This window comes from Hypomesus nipponensis, chromosome 14, assembly GCF_054491055.1.
Source record: "Hypomesus nipponensis isolate SF chromosome 14, ASM5449105v1, whole genome shotgun sequence".
NCBI classification, from domain to species: Eukaryota; Metazoa; Chordata; class Actinopteri; order Osmeriformes; family Osmeridae; genus Hypomesus; species Hypomesus nipponensis.
The window spans coordinates 4737331-4759124 of NC_140374.1; the positions used below are offsets into that span (position 1 = coordinate 4737331).

Sequence of the window (21794 nt, forward strand, 5' to 3'; positions counted from 1 at the left end):
AATATACACTTGACCAAAACAGACGAGACTTGCCAGACTAGAATTAGAAGTCTGGACAGACTTTGAAGTCATGATGACCTACAGTAACTGGGCCTTCACAGTTTTATAATGACAGCATTATAATGGAAGCTCCACCTCGGGCCAACACTGAGTGATGACTAAGGTACTGTATATCTGCAGCTGCTTATGGTAAACATGATTAATGGTACGCACTCTAAACATTACAAAAACAGCTTAAGTATTTATATTTTATGCTACCACACTTTTCTGATAAAATCCACATTTGAAGAAATGGCTTCTAATGATGTAACTTTAATGAACCATGAACAATGTTTGCACTCTAATGGTTGGGTTTTGGCCAAAAATATGAATAATCTTTCTGGCTTGTTTTTCCTTCTGTTTATGCAGTGGGAATAGAATTGAGACCATTTTTATTAGAAGTAAAAATTGAAGAGACTCACTACACAGTTTTTGCACATTCTTTAAATGATGGGAAATGCAGTTTGGCTGCTTACTGCAAAATTACATGAAGTCAGTTAATTTGGCAGCCACATACTGTAGTGGTATGTTCAAGCTGTATAATGACTATGGTATGACCCACCATAGGGATAGGACCCACCCCAAGATCACAGTGAATCATAGGCCCCTGGAAAAGTGTGCAGTTGTGTAGCATCGGACCCTTGATCCTCTCCAGACGTCCAATCAAATGAGCTGTGAGAGAGGAGCAGGCATGTTTGACAATGAACAGATACATGCAATTCTTTACTGTCCTCTTTGGACTCATGCACAAATCCAGAGCAGCATAGTACAGTAGCTGCAGTGTGCCATATTATGCGTGGCTTTGTTGAACTATTGAATTCCATGAGTTGACAAATGACATAGCATGAGAACCCAGTTATGTATGTACAGTGTTTCAATGTGTACAACTAACAGAAAGCATCTTCATTTGAGTCCAAAAGCAGAATGTAGTGTTTCTCATCTGTTTCCCTCTATGTTATTCCTACTTTCAAACAGAAAAATAAAAAGTATGTGATAATGTTAATTTGTATTGATTAAATCTATGCAATAATTTAATTGTATTTCATATATATTGCATAGAATTAAGGCAACAAAATTACTATTGAAATGTTTTTGCAATCGGCCGGAGCAAATTTACCATAACCTCGTGTGACACAAATTTGACCTGTGACCTGTTAAAGGATTTGGTATAACTCTCTCTTCACATCATTTACAAAAATGCCCTTGTTTGAAAAACTGAAATAACAGAACTGTGTCACCTTCAAAGCACATGGACCAGCATAAGGGTTGAATTTAGGATGTCAGATGGAATTGATTTTCAAGTGTTTACTACAGCAAACACTCCATTTTTGTCATCCCGCCAAATGTTCAGGCTAAAGCACTTTGAAATTATAAGCAGTACCATGTGAGTAGAGGGAAACAAGCGGCCATAAATGATAAACTTGTTTAGGCTTAGAAGTGTTAACAGGTCTTTAGGAATACTGGAGGCAATTGAAAATGCTTGTGACAAGGCAGTTATAAATGGCAGGATCTGACTTGGTGATGATATGATGTACAGTGCACACAATCCCTGCTGCTTAGGGGATTACAGTTGGTCAGGAGACGTAAACTCACTGGCTTTAATTTGGATGGTTTCCAAAAAAGAGACAAATTGTTCCTGATTGCCTCAAAGCAAATCACTTTTTGAGTGGAGAGAGATCCATGCCAGACCACCATCCAAAGGGGCTCCTGGCCCCTGACCACTGCACTTGACTTGAGTATGGCTTGTCAATTCTCACAAACATACAGAGGAAAAGTACAGATGAGAGACAAATACTTAAACATTTGCAAAAATCACAAACGGAGCACGATGTGTCAGGACAAAACTGTCTGTTTGAAGATGATTAATAATGTTGATCAATGTAACACATCAACTGTGGTTTGTCACATTGCACACTTATTACCTCAAAGTTGTGTTTACGTGTCTGTGAGAAAATCTTGAACTTAACTTGCCCTCTGACCTACAACAGGTACACTTCAGTCAGTTTGTAGTCTCAAAGTCGGGTGTGATGAAATCCAAACTTGGGAGATGTCCCTTTAGTAGCTTCATGAGAGCCACAACATTCTCAAGCACTTCAGCCAGCAAGAGAGGCAAACCATGTGTTGTGGTTGCACAGTAAGGGGAGACTTTCCCCCATGCAAAACTTTGATTGCTAAATGTTGTTTTAGGAGCCCAGATGAAATGTGACTATAATGCTTGAACAAGAGAGAATACATACCCTCTCAAAGCACAGATGGCGTGTTTGACCGAAACACACACAGACAACTTGGTCAAAGTAAATTTCATCTTGCAAAAAAGTAATCTCATATCATCATGTGACATAAACCACTGGGCAGTTTTGTATTGCTCTTTTATTGCCGGGGACGTTCAGCTGCATGTACACAAACCACTTGAAGTATTACAACAGCATCACTTTAGAGTGATAGTCTATCAACCCCTGCACTGCTATACCCAATTCTGCCTGACTTTCACAAGTCAATTAAACTTAAGTTAATTGAAGCCATGCCAGAAGCATCACAAACCAATTCAGTACCAAAATAACAGCTGCCATCCTCCTGGCCCAAAGACTAATTCAGTACGATGTACTTTAAGGTAAAGCTGTAGAAAGAAGCTTAAGATGGCTCAAGAGATGGGCACTGGACACTAGATCAATGGTCTATTTGTTGTGTCATGCACAACTTTGTGGTACTTCTTATTCCACACTGAAAAGATCAAATAAAGGATGGGTGTGATGCACTGCACATTAAAAGTGTTTTCACATCATTTTCAGACCTCAAGGGGTAATTAGTCTTTTGTCAGGCCAAATGAACACACCTTAATCAAATTGAAACATCCGACCTGACTCAATGATGCAAATACAATGCTTGTCGTTATGGCAAAGTGTGAGAATAAAAGGTATTTGTAAATGTTAAGGACATCAGAATAAAATGTAATGACAGATTGTAAATACGTGATTCCCAATTACAGAGTGACGCAAGAACCCAAATGAATCAAGCATGCTCCAATGCTTGGCAGGTGGTGCACCAACAGATTTTCTCTAATGCTGTACCTTACGCTCTGAACATCTCATTTAAGATGTGACCAGAGCCTCTTCTCCTAATTCACCCTACAGCTGTTGATATGTCTCAGTCCTGTCAATCTCATTCTAATAAATAATGCTGTTAAATGTATGCTCTGCATCCAATGACCCAACTGAATGTAAACCAATTAATCAGACTAAAATCCTAGCTTCAAGAATACATCTGTAGCAAATTCTGAATTGTGTTCAATCTGATTCTCAAACCACACAGTAGGGAAATGTACAATGAAGCTGTCTTGATTTTTATGTTTGGAATGGTATATCCCAGCATATCTTTGACCCCATCAAACAATCTGGGTGGGTGTGGTAAACAAAATGCTTGCAATTTTTTATTTCAGGCATACAGCATGAGATTGCATTGACAGAATGAAGAACGCCGCCGTACTAAGGTTTAGGTGTTATATGCCTTCCATCCATCGTCAACCGCTTATCTGGAGTCGGATCGCGGGGGGTGCAGCTCCAGCAGGGGGCCCCAACCTTCTCTATCCCAAGCCACATTAACCAGCTCTGACTGGGGGAGCCCAAGGCATTCCTAGGCCAGTGAGGAGATATAATCTCTCCACCTAGTCCTGTGTCTTCCCTTAGGCCTTCTCCCTGCTGGACGTGCCTGGAACACCTCCCTAGGGAGGGCTTACTTTTCCAGATGTCCAAAACACCTTAACTGACTCCTTTCAATGCAAAGCTCCTCACAAGGTCCTCACGGATGACTGAGCTCCTCACCCTATCTCTAAGGGAGACGCCAGCCACCCTCCTGAGGAAATATTTTGTCCACTTGTACTTGCGACCTAGTTCTTTCAGTCATGACTCGGCCTTCATGATCATAGGTGAGGGGAAGAACGAAAATTTACTGGTAGTTTGAGAGCTTTGCCTTCCGTCTCAGTTCTTTTTGTGACAACGGTGCGATAGAGCGAATGTAATACCGCCCTCACCGCCCCGATTCTCTGGCCAACCTTCCGCTCCATGCTCCCCTCACTCATGAACAAGACCCAGAGGTACTCGAACTCCTTCACTTTGGGGTAGGAACTCATTCCCTACCCAGAGTAAGCACTCCATCGGTTTCAGGCTGAGAACCGTGACCTCAGATTTAGAGGTGCTAAACCTCATCCCACCCACTTCACACTCGACGGCGAAACAGAACCCACATTGTTTCTCTTCAAACCGATGTTCGATAATCGTCTGAACCCTCCTCTCCAGCACCTTAGAGTACGTGAATTTTACCAGGGAGGCTGAGAGGTGTGATACCCTTGTAGTTTGCAGTCCTAGATTGCCAAATATGTCAAATCCCTAAACAAAGAAAAGCTGAGCAGGAAAACAACTTTAATTAGAGAGAAAACACTGATTTTGAGAGTAGCAATTATGTGATGGATCTTGTAACATATTTCATTGTATGAATCTTAAGATATTTTACAACACTGGCAACACTGGTTAAGCTCTTTGATCTGATCCTGCATGTTACTGCATACCAAAGGAACTTGTAGGGTAACCTGTATCCTAATTATTTGTCCTGGTTATTTGTTTTAGTTCATTCAAACCTGTAGACATGAATGTTGAATGCCTTAATGGTAGATCACAAATAATCTAAGGGATGAAGACTGTAAATATGTCATGGTATAAAGTGGAATAAGAAAGCCAAACAATTAAGATAAGCTCTTTGGACTTGGCTCCAAAAGAAGCTTCAAAGCATGTCTAAGGAGTCAGCGAGTATATACCATTTACACACACTTACACACTCAGAACACACACACACAATCACCTACAGACTTATGGTCCTTTTGATGTCTCTGAATGGAGAATCCTAAAACAGCCAGGTATTTACAGGAACTATAGATAGGGAGATGCCTGTGGTCTGGGAGCAGGGGTTTAGGTTTAACCTCTTAAGAAAAGCTCTGATGGACATTCTTCACATGGCGTCATGGGCAGTCTCCAGATCTACAAGAGATTGTCCTACGTGACAAAGCACGGATATTGTGTATCACTTCGGAGAACAATATCTTCCTGAGTAGGTTTTATAGTTGCTTTCTCATTTTATTTTATTTTTTACCTATGACAATGATGTGATGTTTTGGTACTGTGTACCAGACTGGTGAGATTAGACCTGGCACAGTAAAGACAATACCTGTAATGAAGTAGGACACAGAGTTGGATATAATGCAAAGGTTATTTTGTAGTAGTGAAGGCTCAGACAATGGTTTGGAGGAGGCAAAGGGTCAAAATGCGAAACATTTTGGGCAGACAAAAGACAGGGCAAAAGCCCTGTGATGGCCATCAGTGGGTTCGTTCCACGAGGTAGAGCTTTCGCTCAGCGTGGTGTGAACCAGATGTAGGAGATGGAAAAGGACTGACTCAGGGACATGAGTCCTGGAAGGAGGACTGGAGGCAGGGGACGGGTCTGACAACTGAGACTGTTATATGGTGTCTTAGTGGCCCATCTGACAGGTGCCTCAAGGCAGGCGTGTGGTAGAATGTGTTCCTCAGTGGTTGAAGACGTTGCTGCAAGCGGAGCTATAAACTGGTGGAAGAGGGCGTCTGCTTTGGTGTTTTTCCTTCCTGGTTGGCTCTTACTTCAATGTCTTCAGTAATTTATGGCCTCGATATACTCCAGTTTTGTAAGTGGACACATGTGCGAACACAAGTTCTAGGCAAGCGGCCTTCCTGGGAGACCTGTGTCTGGGCAGAGTCTTCCCCCAGAACATATTGCCTCCCTACCAGACTAAACCCCTCACCACAACTACGTTTCAATGTTGTTTGCTCACTACTTGTAATTATACCAACTATAACCCATGGTGTGAACTTGTAGCACAAAGATTTTATTGGGGTGTGCTTGCTTTCGGCGAGCACAAACCATTGTTATCTCACATATATATTATTTATTATTTCTTTTCGCCCCCCTAAGGATGCCTCAATATTTGGACTACATAGACAACGGCGATGTCAAAAGGTTCGTCTCGGTAGCGATTGCGTTGGTTGTATTGGGATTTATGTTCCATTGCACGGTTTAAGTAGAAATTACATTTTTGTGGCAAAAAGTGAAGCTAACGGTGGCTAACTTGCTAGCCACAGTCACTGACGCCACTAACGTCACCAACGTCACGAAAACTCGCGTGACTATCTCTAGCAGAACATTAGTTTCCCATCTGTTAACTTGGGGGATACTAATCTGCAAGGCAGCTGCAGAAACGCCACAAGCAAAGAGGCCAGGGTGATATTTAATCATTTTACTTTGTGGTGTGAAACATAATTGTAAAATGTAATGTACAATATTAGCTGATATTATTAAGTAAGTAGGCCCACATCTACTTTCGGAAACGGTAGTCTACTATTTCACTGAAGCATTAGCATCATGACATTAGCCTCTGTTGCTTGGGCAACACATACTACAGTGGTCATGATGCATCTGTTTTCAATCGTTAAAATAAACATTCCTCACAAATACGTTTTTGTTGTAGGATTTATTTTGACATTAATAAACGATTTGTTGGTGAAATGACCATTACCTGTGGTTTCAAATCAGTGTGGCGGCTCACTGCAACGCTGTAGCCTACCCGAGACACTAATGAGTAGCTAACAAAAACATCTCTTTAGAGATGTTTAGAAAGTCAAACGGCGACGGAACATGTTTGGCTTTCCCCTTACTCAAAAGTTTTTCAATAGGTGAAAGTATCTGACTACTAACCTGAACTTCATTGCCACAGCCTAAACTTTGTCAATGTCAAAACTTTGTCTGTTCATGAAAATAATTAATGTCAGCCTGCTTCAGCCTTGCTTAGCTGTAGGATATACATTTTACTGGGTCTTGCTGCGCTGCTTGATTTATTGAAATTATTATGAAATGTTATGTTTTACTAGCCATTTGCCTTCTTAAGCAAATCACAGTATTTCCCACCCCTCATGGTGTAACTGAGACGACCGTAAATAGCCTAATTCATCTTTCAAGTAATAAGCCCCCGTTGAAGTGTTGAGCAGGAAATTAGCTGGTCTGTAGAGATCTTGGGTTGGTGGTTTTACTGATGCAGAATTCGCTCAAATAAAATCGATAGACGTAACGAGTGGCACATAACGTGAAGTAGGCCTAACATTGCATTTTATTTTGTTTGAGTTTTAATAACTTGTCCAGTGCATCGGGGCAAGTAGCACTAGCCTAAATTGATCTTCCAGACTTGCCGTAAAAAAAATGTACTCTTCCCGGACAAGCCTTAGCTACATGGCTAGACTGTTGATCCAGATCAGAATCCATCATATCTTGGACACTCAAAATCAGCGAATCTTGCAGCCAAATCAAGTAGCCTATATTTATAGGCCTTTATATGGCTACAAACTTCTGCTCGGTTTCTAGCTGGCTACTTGTTACCAAGTTACAACTTTGTTGCAGGGGCATTCTTTGTCTACATTGCGAGCTAACAGTGTCCGGTAATTATGTCGCTATAAATAATGATGTTAAACCGAGACCACTAAGCCCTCAAAGAAAATGTAAGGTCAAAGAAACAAAAGAAAGGTTTGAGGTTACTCTGAAAATTATTAATAAAATAGGCTTCTAATATTAAACTGCTAAATCCTTCTCTAACTAGGCTCCTCTATGATGCATAATGAAACTTAACGTTTTTTAAGTAATCAATAAGCCTACGCTTGCCCTCATTACTCAAATGATGCCGTTCAGGGCGTTCAAATTACATAATAGGGCGATGATAGGAGGATAATAGGACATAATAGGGCAACCAACAAGTTGTTTATATCTGATTACAATTTAATAAGTTATCTAGCGCTGCATCTTCATGAGCTACATTTGGCCTCCTTCTCTTCCAACCAACCAGTATCACCTCTCCTCCATCTGAGTGATGCATGTCATTTTTACAAACTTATTATCAAGGGAACACAATGGTCAGAACTGTAGTCATACACTTAAATGCTTTTTGAAATATGTAAACACCAGGAGTGTATGGAAAGCTGGGGCAGCCACAAGCACACCCTCACAATTTCCCCAGAAATTGTATGCTCTCTAGTTGTAATTGGTTTAGTGTGAAGGGATTTCTTATAACAATTCAATGTATATTTTTGTAAAATAAACGCTGACTGTAAAACATTGACTGTCAACAGCTTTTAATTATAAAGGCTGAACATAAATAAGTCCAAAACGTTTTCAAATAAACAACTTGGAATGTATAGATTAATCTAAGGGAATTTCAGCAAGACAGTTTGATCAATTCAGCAAATTTCAGCATTTTACATAGCTAAATATTGAACCAAAAAATAACATTTAACAATAACGTCAGTTACAATTTATATCCACAAAGAGTAAAGTATAATCTTCCAAAAGTTATAATGTGCAACAAACATTATTTGCCACTGCTCTACAAATTGTACTTCCCTGACCAATGATGATAAGATACCAATCAAGACTAAAATGTACCCTGTTATATTTCCACAAGTATTACAATTAATTTAACATACAAAACTTAAAAAAAAGAATAACTGCAAAATAATTTCAAAATGTTTTAATCTATACATTTTTAGTTTACAAAGTTTGAAAAACAAAGACAAAAAAATAATAATTTGTTTGTTTATAAGAAGATTAGCAACAGTTAGCAACACTATTTCCATAAATCTGTAGATGCCTTATATTTTCATTCCTTTGATACCTGGGAATGTTGCTGACTATGTCTTAAACAGTTCCCCTGGAGATGACTCCGGTGTTAAATAACATTGTGTTATTTATTATGGAAACATCTACCAGTTTGGCCCCATGCATGTGAGATTTAAAGTTTCCTATTGTTTCTTGAATGGAAGGTGGGCCATGTAAATATTGCATTTTTTTTTTTTTTCTTTGTTTAATGTGGGAAGAAGCTCAGATTGGACCCTCTCTGTGTTCCCATGTGTCACAGTCATGGTACCCTGGTCATAACTTCACAAGACTTTTCACTTTACATATAGTCAACACGTACAGGTAAACACGTAAAGTAATGTGGCTGATTGAATGATTGTTTAATGGAGGGTTTAAAAGATGATGCTTGGTGCTTGTAACAGTAGTCGTAATACTAAATGAGTTACTCTGGGATTATTGGCATTGTCTGTTCTGGACAATTATAAGATGGAAGAAAAGGTAGATAATGAAAGAATTTGAATCGCTTTAGAAAGCCTTTGCAGAATGGAATATTGTAGCATGACTCGTCCATTGTTTGAGTGCTACTGCTTTCCTCTACCTTGTTCCGCCAACTCTTAATGCCCCTCTCTTTTTCTGTTCCTAATGGGGACAGGAACAAAAAGATGCATGAGAAAAATCTGACCAGAAAAATATTTTGTGATTTGATGAGTATTGCACATTCAACAAAATATTTCAAATTACTATAATTGTGCAAGTAGGAAAACAGTTGCTTACCTGGAATTGTGTTGTCTAGCACAAATCCAAAGAATCCTCCAATGAACATATGCGTAGTAAAGAGAACAACAATGACCTGATCCAGTTCTTGTGAACCTGTGAGATGAAGTAAGAAATCATCCAGTAAATCTACCATGAACACAGGCCCCATGTTCACAGTATAATGTACCAGTTCATTTAGGAGATAATTGATGCTTGCTTTCATAACTTCCTTCCCCAAAGTAGATTAGGGAAGTTGCTTAAAATGTAATTTAAGTCGCTGTAAAGCAGAACTGAAAATGAGTTAAGTTCATCACACCACAGAAAAATGTGTTGTTAACTACCCATCCAAATTGGAATGAAAAAGAACAAAGACAAGTATGTCACATTTGGCTTTGAAATTGTGAGAAAATCAGCAGTCTTCTCTGCTTGAGCTTGGGGGGGCGTGTCGCCTGAAGGAGCTGAAGCACCACCCCTTCAAATTTATTGAATTTAGCAACAACAGCAACAACTAGCTAAATCAATTGCAGATATTAGAACATACCTACCTGCAGTGTTTTATGTGTTAATTACTTTGTCTTTGCATCGTACCAGCTGAGTAACAGAATGCAGGTTATATAAACCGTCTGTGATCTGACGTAGATAGGTGGCTGTGACGTAGATAGGTTGGGTTTTGCCTATAAAACCTGAGCTGAAAACGGGTGAGAAACTGCTCTAACTCCACATTTCAGTGCAACAATGTTTTAGAGCTTAGTTGGCACATGCTTTCAGCAACTCATTTCACACGTATACAATGTACTGAGAAGCAAATCATGGAATTTGCTTTACAGCACCTTTAAGGTTTTTTCACAATCCTGGCATTGTTAAAGTACCCCAGGGACCAACCACATCCATCTGTATGAGACTCAATGCAGAATAAGCTACACCCCTCATCTACCCAATCCCCAACCCTGTCACAACGGTCAGGAGTTCAAAGCTAAGCTTTTTAATTCCCATGAGTTGTACTTTGTACGTTTAACTGGATTCAGGATGACAATCACTTTGTTTATCAATGCTACAGACTGGCTGCTTTGTTGTAGGAGAAGCACAACCTAAGAAATCAGGGGGGGGGGGGGATTGGGGCAAAGGTGAGAAGTACAGGGTTGAAGATAGGGCAAGGCTTGTTAAAGATAGACGGGGGGCACTTGAGCCAAGCCGAGACTTACAGCCACATTAGAGCCAGTGACAATGAGACAAGCCAAGAGGATTGGAGAAGTAAGCAGCCTAGACCTAAGGAAGCCAGACAAGTCTTCATCTCCTGGTAACCTCTCCTCTACCCCGTACAATTATACCTTCTCTTGGAGAGTGTCCATATCACGACTTATCAAGCAGGATCAGGCTGGGAAAGGTTTATGCAATATTTTACATTTTTGGATCCCTTTGTTTTTTCGTAGCTATAGTTATGACTGGTGGAATAATGAGCCATGGATAAATTGATGACCTGATTTTTCAACAAAGCATTCAAACTGTTTAACTAAGAAGGAAGTAATGAGAATTAGTGCAATTGCTTAGACTTTGGGAGTATTAAAGAAGGCTTTTTTCGAACTCCTAATTGGACATAGAGTGTGCGAGTGTGCGCGTGTGTACGCACATCTGTGCATGTGCTTGCGTCTGGGTAGAATATATTTCCGCATGTGACAATCACCTGTGTCAATTATGCCTGGGTTGGAGTGAAACCAGGTTGGAAGGACGAGGCCACTGAATGTTGAGAAGCCCAAAATGAGCAGGTTCCTTGAGGAGTTGAGATCCACATACTGCGAGGGGTCAGAGAGGAACAGGTGACAGGGATGTCAGTCAGGGTGAGCTTCCTCATTCAGCAACTATATGACAATACTTGTAGTGGACAAGAATACAGGAATACAAAGGAATCATCATACACTAACAGTATGGGTTTTGTAACTTATACTGTCAAACCCTATACATGTGGGCCTTAAGGCCCACACTATGTCGTTCAATAGTTAGTAATGTGCATAGCACAATGCACAATTTGCATTACTGTACATAAATTTGAATACATTTGCGAAAATATAAATCATGTACCAAAACAGCATACTTTTCTTGTTGGTGGCACATTAACTAAGGAACCTTGCTATTAGCCCATGTGGTAAAAGGACAGCAAAAAGCTCTAATGGATAGAAAAAACCCATGGGAATCTCGTGTGGTTGTTCTGTGTTCTGAAGACTGAGGTGATAATGCTTCAGTTCAGTGATTGACAGCCTTTCTCAATTGAGGCTTATGTACTATACTGTGACTCATGTTTGACACACCTTACAAAGAAAACATTACCAACACACTAAGCCTGTACATGCCAAATGCATTTCTCTTAGAAAATTCATCTGTGAACCATATTCGGCTCTCAATTGCCTTGGGACCTTATGGAATACATATGAGGCCAAATGATAGCCAGTCATCATGGGTCTGTTGAAGCAGAAAGATTAATAGTTTGAAGGTCGGGTCCAAAGACAATATCAAATGGTTGCCACATTTACACACTTGTAATAGAAAAAAGATGGCTGAGCACAAAGTAAACCATCAGTTTAGTTTTGTTACCTGAAGGTTGGATATTCCGACAGCTGCAATCATCCCAAACATTACTAGGAACATGCCTCCTATGACTGGGTCTGGGATGGTGATGAAAACAGAGCCAAACTTTCCAAAGAGCCCCAAGAAGATCATCAAGAGTCCTGCTGTTTGGAGTACCAGTCTACTGCCAACCTGCCAGGGTCAAACGGAAACAAAGGGACACTATTTATCTATAACATTTGGGTGAAGGTTTTATCTTGAGTTGGACTTTTAGGGCTGTAAAACATGACCGTAAACAGTGTCAGTAGGACCAGGTTAGGAGCACTGAGGAGGTCGAAGATCAGCTTGAGAACAGCTCTGATGCTAAATGTATCGTTAATTGCATCTCATTTTTGAAAGTAAGTCAGGGAAACTACTTATAACAAGTGAACATTTTATACAATGCGTACTTTGGTGATTCCCAGTGCTGCGATATTCTGGCTGTAGGAGGTAGTACCATTTCCACTACCCCAGAGTGCAGCCAGGATGCAGCCAATGCCCTCCACTGCAATGCCCCTGTTGATGGCATGGGTGGGTGGTGGAGGAGCCCCTGATAGACGAGCACAGGCATAGTAGTCCCCAATGGACTCCATAGTGGAGGCCAACACGCCCGCCATCATGCCCAACACTGATGACACACTCACAGTGGGCACTCCCCACTGGCCTGGGGAAACACAATCATACACAGTATACATTTTGGTTTTACACGGACAGACACACATTCAGCAAATTCCATATCCCCCAAAACTGTTGGCATGGTCCAACCTGTGACAATCTATTTAGGACAGGAACAAAACTCCCATATTCAACTTGTGCTTTCCTAGGAAAGAATTTAAGGTTGCCAACATCTTTGGGGAATAAGGTCAATTTTTCTTTCACAATTTCCTGCACTGTTTATAATCCAACCAAGGATCTGTTGACAGAGTAATGTTTGTTTTTTTCTCTGCAAAACATTACTATGTTGGAAGGGATACCACGGCATGTGAACTTTGTTAAATTGTTGTTTGGCTCAGAAAAGATGAAAGGAATAACATTCTGAAAACAGCAGCTGATCGATTGCTGCCCACAGATTGTGGCCATGATGATTACAAAGCATTAGCCAACCAGGTGCTGAGTGGGCTTATTAAAGCCAAAAACATCCTAGCTGAAATACTTACATGAGACAAGAATATCAATAATGGCAATAACAATTACCTGACAATTATCCTTACACATGATTTGTGTTCACTGAAATTATAATTTTATTGCACTGGCCTGTTTACACGTCCCACTAAGTTTGAAATTAAACAAAAGTAACTGTCAGTGCAAATGACCACTAGGGTTTTGTTCTGTCTTTCACCTGGATATGGAAATTGAAACCAGGGAGCCGTGGACACGGCCTGCAGGTTAATGTCGGTTCTGGCTGTGTAGCCGTACTCGTCCGGCTTAGATGGCAAGGCGTCAAAGACAGTCAGCAAGAAACAGATCAACCAAGCTCCACACATCCCAAACAAAGCCTGCGAGGGAGATATCAAGAAGTACATGTGACAATCATTTTTTTCGTCTTTTTAGAACATGCTCATATAAGCAAATCCTATGGAGGTTATTTGTTGAATCCGAGCACAAGCCTTTTTGGCTCCTACTCCCTCCCCCACACTAACATGAAACTTCAACAAAGGGCTTTGGCTCTTGGGAATAAAACAGTCTCATTCTGATAATTCTGTAGCTGCCAGATCTTTCCCTGAACCTCTTTGTGCCTCTGCTGGCAAACCACCATTTTCTGGACAAGACAGAAAGTTCTCAACATGTGGAAGTGTAACACTGCGGTGGAAGTAAACAAGACCACCTCCTCCCCTAATTTGTTTAATATGTGAAGAACTGGTTGTCAGTTAATCCCATCTTTTTGCCATACACAAACTCGCAAGACAGTCCCAACTTCTGTCAAAAGTTGTGCCCACCCTACATCAAAATATGTTTATGGTTGTCTCTACCTTACACTATCTACCTTTCTTCCCCATCTCTCACCCTCAAATTTCTTGTATCTCTTTACTGTATCTGTCCCTATGAACAGCTGTTTTTACCATCCCCTTTATCTCAAAATGTTCCGAGAAGCAACAAAACACATTATTCCGTGGAGATCCTTAGGTTCTCTTTTTTCACAATTGTGAGACACCATGAAATGTCAATGGAACAGATTTAATTAGATTTCATACGGCTTCTACCCACCTTCAGCCTGTATATCTCTAAACAGTACTTTGAATAATTTGTAACAGATGTCCAGCAATCAATCTCTAATGCTCATATGAAAAGTATTAGATTGAAAGTATTAGCATGCAACAGTCTACTCACTGAGAAGAGCTTGAAGACAGGGTATTGAAAAACCTTCCATTTCTTGTCCTGGTATGTAATCAAAGGTACGTTGACTTTGCTCAGGTACTGGGAGAATAGCAAGATGAGACACACCGTCCTGTAGGCAAAAGTGCAATAAAAACAACATGACACACTCACACACTGTTTATTAATGTTGCAGTACTAGCCTGTTTTAGTTGGTTTTGTTTTGGGATCCTCAAATAAACCCCATCTTAAAGTGAATTAGCTCAAGTAAAAACATGTTTCTCATATATCAACACAGCACCAACCTTTACTCAGGTTTTAAGGGAATTATTAAAAGTATGTGGCAACAGGAAACCGAATGCACATCAAACATCAGTGTTCGGCTGGGTTTTCAGGGTGACGTGTGAAAATGAATGGAAAATTCTGCATATTAGACCTCTCCCTTAAATAACCACAGATGTTCCATGTTAAATTGAACTTTTGTGAAGGGTTTTAAAACAAAGTAGAACAATTCTATGTCAGAGTTAGTCAATGAAAACAAGGAAGCAGATGCTCTGACACTTGTGTTTGTATTTTTGTGACAAACCTTAAAATCGGTCTAAGTGGAGTTTTCTTTAATGGTCAGAAACCCCTGGTAGGTATGATCACAGGTCCTACCTTCTGGTTTCCAGAAACATGTGACAATGACATCTACATTCTCACAGTATCAATCATCTGTTTTTGTAGAACTCCAGTGTTTGACAGGGGGAATGCTAGAGGGCATATGCTATGGTGCTGAGAGTAGGCATGGATAAAGAGCATACACAGTGTACACAGTATTGTTCTTTTAAAACAAATTAACAGATGAACAGGCCAAAAACACTAAAGCTGTTAAAAGAACATCATATTTCAAGTAAAGGATACCAACGTTGAGGACTGACTGTTCTGGAGCTAATTCCATCTTCCAAAGCTCTACAAAAAGCAATTAAAGCCAGCCTTCCTTTCTTCCCTTCTTTGAAAGCTATCCAAATTCTAAATGTCTAAATTTCTACCTTCTGATCTGAGCCATTTATAATAGTAGATCAGAGACTGGATCAATGAAGAGAAGGAACGATGCAACAACTGGTTGTTTTTGTTTTTGCTGTGCTTTCCATCAGATTACAATGGGCAAGACCGCTGTGTAATTTATGTATTCTTACACTGTGACCAGTCTTTTTTAGAGTAGAGCTGTAACCAAATGGCCTAATTGTAATTATTATGTTAGGTTGTAAGACCTGCTGTATGGCAGTGGCAGCAAAATTCACAGTAAGATACCAGTGCTAACTCCATACTAAACTACATCTGCTTCATTGGACAAACAGTTGAATATTTACAGTACAATAGGAACACCTTTAGCAGTAAAGTTTACTTTCATGTTCTTCATGTACAATTGAAATTGCATGGGAGGAACAAGGCAGTATTTTAAAATGGTTAAAGAATTTAAACACATCTTTAACTTAAAAGCTATTGCAAAGGGACTTGAGACATGATTTCAACATGACTCTAAGATACTCAAGACTTGACTTGAATTTACAAAAATGACTTGTGAACTCTGTTACACTCACAATGCTGCTATTCCCCAGTGTGCTCCAGACTTCTTTCCAGCTTCTATGAAGAGTGAGAGGCCTATGAGGTTGATGGTGGGGGCTATGGCCAGTGGGCCAATAAACTTAAGCACCAAGCCCACCATACCAGACAAGCCCAGAACTAGCTGGAGCAGGGAAGACACCAGGATAGCTCCTTGAATCTGTATCAGAAAGGATTAGTGGGTCTATCATCAGCTATAACCATTACTATAACCACTACTTTGCATAGTTGCAGTAAAACTGTTTACAAAAACACCCTGTCCACATTTCAATACAGGTATAAAGAACTGATATGTGTGCCAAATGTTGTGTTTTCACAACATAGACTAACAAAACAACTGTCTTAAAACAACGAAATAAGAAAATGGGGTTAAACATACCTCACGCATCCGGGACTTCCAAACCTCATCAGGGTCCCCCTGCAGGAAGTCGGTAGCATTTTGGAGCTCCATGGACAGTGACGGGGCCCCTGGGACAGGACACTTCCATTTAGGCAGGGCAAGGATCGCCAGAGTGGGGGTGATTAAACTAAAGGTGCCCCCTTGGAGGATTGGAAGCCTGAAGAAAAAAGAAAAAAATAATCAGATTCCTACAATCCTATAAATATACAGCCCCTAGACATTATCCAGTTTCTACACTTTATTTCATTAACTTGACTGAATAGCTCAAATAATACAACTGCATAGCAACACTTTCCTAAAACCTTAGTGGAGATCTACAATAAATGTGTGTATTGCCAATAATTTATGACTGGGGTGTGAGAGACCATGGATTTGTTCAGAGTGATATACTGACTCATCAATGACTAAACAAACTAATCCTGCACCTGGTTTCACTGCTGTAACTCACGTGGGGCTTTTGACTGGAAGCATTTTTAAGCTGTGGTAAGCCCTAACTCTGTGCTTGCAATATATTGGGGTTTTATCTTAAAACTGTCTGACGCCAGGGCTGGACTGGGCCAAAAAAATGGCCCTGGTATTTTTTGCTCAGACCAGCCCACCACAATCGGTCAGACACCACTGGAGCCTGAAATGAGATGTGATTGGGCCAGCCCAGTGTCAGTATGGAAAATGAACCAATGGGCCGCTTTATGGGACAGTTGTCGGCCAATTTTAAATGTATTAAAAATATATATATATTTAAAGATCTATATATATTTGTAATATTATATTGGCCCCAAGTGCGTCGGCCCACTGGGTATTTGCCCGGTATGCCAGATTACAGGTCCAGGCCTGTCTGACGCCATCACTTTGAAAGGTGAACACACGGCTCGTCTACATCCAGAAACAGGAATTATATCTCCTCCTGGAGGATTAGTGAGGAGGATGGTGGTAGCTGTGTTTGGGTTCAGATGTGAGCATGATTACACACTTGTCCGTTCATGCTGTCTGTATGTGTGTGTGTGTGTGTTTGAGTCTACATACCTATGCTGCAATTGTACATGGTACTGTACACAATATCTTAGGTATACATCTGCACATCGATATCCTGATTTTCTATATTTGTTTATCGGGTCGTTAACCTTAATTGTAAATGCATTTCTGTTTGGAAAGACAAAAGGGATACCTGGTTCCAACTGTTGTCTGGAGCAGTGTACACAACCCAGACACAAAGAAGATGGTGGATATCAACTTGCTCTTGGCTGCGTTATTGTCCCCGATGCAGAGAGGCTCCGCCAGGATAAGAGGAATTGCGATGATGCCACCAAATGCCAATATGTAATGCTGCAGAGACAGGGGTATGGGTGAAACCAACAACATGTCAATAAAAACGTACATGCCTGCTAGGATGACCTGACTCTCTAGGACCAAGAGAGTCCCATGCCACTTTAAACAAGACCAGTCCACCCTTCCATAGGATGCCAGGGTCAATCCTTAGTACAATCTGAAAATCGATTAATGAATTCACTGTTACAGAAGTTCACTGTACAATTCACTGTACTTTGAAGTACCCTACATTAGACTTTACATAAATCACTAGATTAACTATTGAACAACCCAATGATAATGACTTTTTACTTCTCTGAGTGGCACTACAGGATAAACTGTTAATATTGGTCCCACATGCTGGGCTGACTGGTAAGTGCGAACAGTTGATCCCTGAGTCTGGTTGTAGTCCTATGCTAGGAATGGGTCTGGGTCGGATTTGACAAGGAAAGATGTTACATGTTCCAGCTGCCAACTGAGAGTATGCAAATAAATATGGACCATTGTCTTTGGATGAGAGAGAGGCCAGGTTTGAGGCTCCAAACTTTTAAAGACTTCTAGGCTGAAAGATGAACAAAATTCAAGACAGATGTTGGCAGTCCACTGTGGATTTATGGCTGTATTTTTCAAAACTACAACTCCCATAAATCAATGGATAACAGCCTGAGCTGGGGTCAGGGCAGTAACATAGGATGTTGTGAGGATACCTAAGGTACCCAGAATAGCTTCAATCAGCTGGATACCCATTTCTTTGCACATTTGGCTACATATCGTCAGTTTGCCAGATTTGATCCCAAGAGTACGATAGCTGACAAGTATTCAAGTCACTCATGTGAGATGTTCATTACCTCTAAACCAAAATTCTACAGTGCATTCATTCATTGCAAGTCTCTCCCGAGTTGACTTGGGGAGTGACGTCACTTCTAATGTCATGTTTTGACAGTAATGTGATACAGGAAATAAGTTTACAGTTTAACTGCAAACCCCCTGGTGTTACCATCTAGCCATAATGTTGTCTCTGTATGTATGTAATTAGTTTTATCAAATAAGATCAATCATACAATAAATCTATTCCTCTGACTGGAATACTCAATCAATGCTGTTATTGGTTTAGAGGGCGGTGAGGCACTCTTCCTTCTATCCTAAACTAGGGCCATGCATGTCACCTACATTTTGTCCCAATGTGACTAAAAACTGAGTTAGTGCTGAGTCACTGAGGTCGGATGTCAAAACAGGTCAAAGAAATTAAGCTAATGGAAAAGAATACAATAGAAAACACACAAGGGGCACAATCTGGTTGGTCCTTACTTGGAAACCGAGTAGGATACAGAGGTACCAGGGAGGCTTGTCGTTGAGGGAGTAGACCAGATCCAAGCCTTTAATCTTGGTGCCCAGTTCTTCTTCCTTGTTCTCTTTATGTGGCCCATCAATGTCAATCCTGTCTGCTCCTCTGTTGCTGTCGGAACCCTGCAAAGAGAAGCAAGTACACTTCTGTCACATGTATAGCTAATTGTACCTGTGTACCAAAGGACTATGATAGATTGTGTTGAAGACAATAATGTGATAAAATGGTTGAAGTCTGTATGTTATTGCTTTATGAGAGGGCTTTACTTTGTTACAAACAAACAGAAGAAGAAAAAAAACACAAACATACATATAAATCAGTCTCAGAATGTACCATTACATATTTTGGAGGACTTATGATTTCACAGTGAGTTTATTGCTTAATGTGTAGTCATTCTGACCATTAAATAGTTGTTGCTTAGTTCAAAATGTCTAAGAAAAATAAAAAATATTTACTGCAATGAGTAAGTGTTGGTGCCTCAAAAGAGAAGCTCTGAAATGTGATAGTACTTCTACTTTCAATAGAATCCTGTTTCTTAACTTGCAGTTGTCAAGTCTAATATATGTTAATACAAGTACACATAAGCCTGCCATCATCATTCCATACCTACAAGCACAATAGTGTCATTAAATGGACTCCAAGTTGTTATTCTAACAGTTTCTAGAACTGGTCACGTTTACCTGATTACAGGGGAAAATAACTGCATCTAAATGCTACCAATATTGAAAAAATATTGATAAAAAATAAAATTAAAATAAAATAGACTTTGGTGCCTTGCACTGCCACCATGCAGCAAGAAGATCCTGGGTTTGATTCTCACCTATCAGTGCTCGGGTGGGCTATCTCCCTGGCCTTTATGTGTGGAGTTTGCATGTTTTTCCTGTGCTCACATGGGATCCCTCTGCAAAGAACCCCAATATAAAAACATGCAAAACAGATCGCTCTCCATGTCAAGACATGGGTGAGTGCGTAGACTTGGCCCCCAGGTGCTGCTGATGTGGCTGCCCACTGTTCCTGGCGCCCAGGGAGGAAGAACAGCAGGGGGGATAGACGCATTTGGTGGACGCCTAATCACCAGTTTTCATTCCTCGTAAATTTAAACTCTCAGCACTCACTTGTAAGCATCATTAACATTATCCTCATAAGTTTAAGACAGCAGTATAAAACTGTGACAGTTCAGGGGTAATTTGATGAAGTCAAATGATCACATTGTGTGTGTGTGTGTGTGTGTGTGTGTGTGTGTGTGTGTGTGTGTGTGTGTATATATGTATGTATGTATGTATGTATGTATATATATATATATCTCATGTCAAGCAGAAGTGCACTGTCTCATTGATTTTGTCAATATATATATATATATATATATATATATATATATATATATATATATATATATATATATATATATATAAAATTGTACTGTTGGAAAACATTCTGTAAATTATTTCAGGTCTAGGTACAGTTAGTCAACTCATTTGCTGCCATCTTCTGGCTTTGTATCTACATAGCATGAATTATGGTAACCAGCCTCATAACAGACATAAGGCCTAGTATAACTACTCTTCTCAAGGAGTTATCTATTGACAAAGTCAATGAAAGACTGTGTACTTCTGCTTGACCAGTGTAGGCATTTCACCTGACTTGCCAGATGGTTTGTTACATATAACCGGATAAAGTATGTCTCTGTTAAGACAGCTGTTGTTTTGTGTTTATCTGTTCATGTTCCTTTGTCCAAAACAAAACCTCAGTACAGCTGTGTACACTATAGGGCCCCATCCAATAAAACTTGACATTATGTCAGAATCCATACTTATGCAACATATTCAAAGAAAACTGGAAATTAGCCGAGCAGCATAGCTTCCATACTGACAGGACTGTGAACAGTCATCTGTCAGTTGCATGACCTCAAAATCAAGTAACTTTTCTTGTCTAATTTCTGTTAACCTGGTCAAGTTAATTTCACTCATTTACATTTACCTTTTATTCGTCTTGCTGACACCTTTTTCCAAAGCGACATATAACTTAAAAGTGCATACATAAAGTACAGCAGGAAATCAAGATCATTAGTACATACTTCGAAATTCAGAAGTTAGTCAAGAAATGGTCTGTATTTTAACAAGCACAGTGCATAATTACATCACAGGTATCAGTCCTATGCAAATGTTGGTGCAGTCTCTTACAAGACAGTGGGACAGCAGGATATCAAATACAATATGCAGGGAAAGGACAAACATGTACAAGATGTTATGTGCTGCAATCAATCAATACAATAACTTCCATTCAGCTACCCAGTCTACTGTAGGCCATGCTGCAGGAAAATAACATTCCAGAGTGGGTTACATACAGCTCTTATTTCAGAAGCGATTAGCTTTGTTTTCTTCGAGCGTGGAAGTGAAAGGAGAAAATACCTCAGGGTCCATTGAAACACAAACTACCATAACCATAAATACAAAATGAACACCAGGCAGTATACCCAGGATTAAAAGTCAACACACTGACCAACGACAGAGATCTGCCTGACCCATTTTGCAAGTCCAACCAAATAAATAAAATACAAAAAACACCATTTTAAGTTGGGGCAAAGCAGTATTAATCAGCAGTCTTGTTTTCATGTAACAGGATGCCACTTACCCCAAACGCAAGGTTGACCGTGCCTTGTTCTCTGAGTCCTATCTCTACCTTTGGATCCGAAGGGAGATGCATGATGGTGTCTGTGGGTGTGGAGACGGTTTCGGACAG

At 40.1% G+C, this 21794-nt stretch overlaps 1 protein-coding gene across 1 annotated transcript; it reads right to left on the reverse strand.

Annotated features, from left to right (window-relative positions):
- Positions 1 to 8611: 8611 nt before the first annotated feature.
- LOC146258318 (solute carrier family 23 member 1) lies at positions 8612 to 21758 on the reverse strand. The gene is made up of 12 exons (XM_084672190.1): positions 21687 to 21758; positions 19019 to 19177; positions 17571 to 17728; positions 16385 to 16562; positions 15984 to 16165; positions 14416 to 14533; positions 13427 to 13583; positions 12498 to 12751; positions 12076 to 12240; positions 11171 to 11279; positions 9508 to 9603; positions 8612 to 9372 (listed from the first exon to the last, which is right to left on the reverse strand). Exons 1-12 carry the CDS (start codon positions 21756 to 21758, stop codon positions 9176 to 9178), a joined length of 1845 nt encoding a protein of 614 aa, XP_084528316.1. The 3' UTR covers positions 8612 to 9175.
- Positions 21759 to 21794: the final 36 nt, after the last annotated feature.

Excerpts from the sequence above, each read along its gene's own strand:
- LOC146258318 (XM_084672190.1), bottom strand. The coding sequence starts at position 21,758 with ATGCATCTCCCTTCGGATCCAAAGGTAGAGATAGGACTCAGAGAACAA. Across the intron at positions 16,563-17,570 it reads CAGACAACAGTTGGAACCAG|GCTTCCAATCCTCCAAGGGG; the intron begins GTATCCCTTTTG and ends TTTTTTCTTCAG. Across the intron at positions 14,534-15,983 it reads CACTGGGGAATAGCAGCATT|GACGGTGTGTCTCATCTTGC; the intron begins GTGAGTGTAACA and ends TTTTGCCTACAG.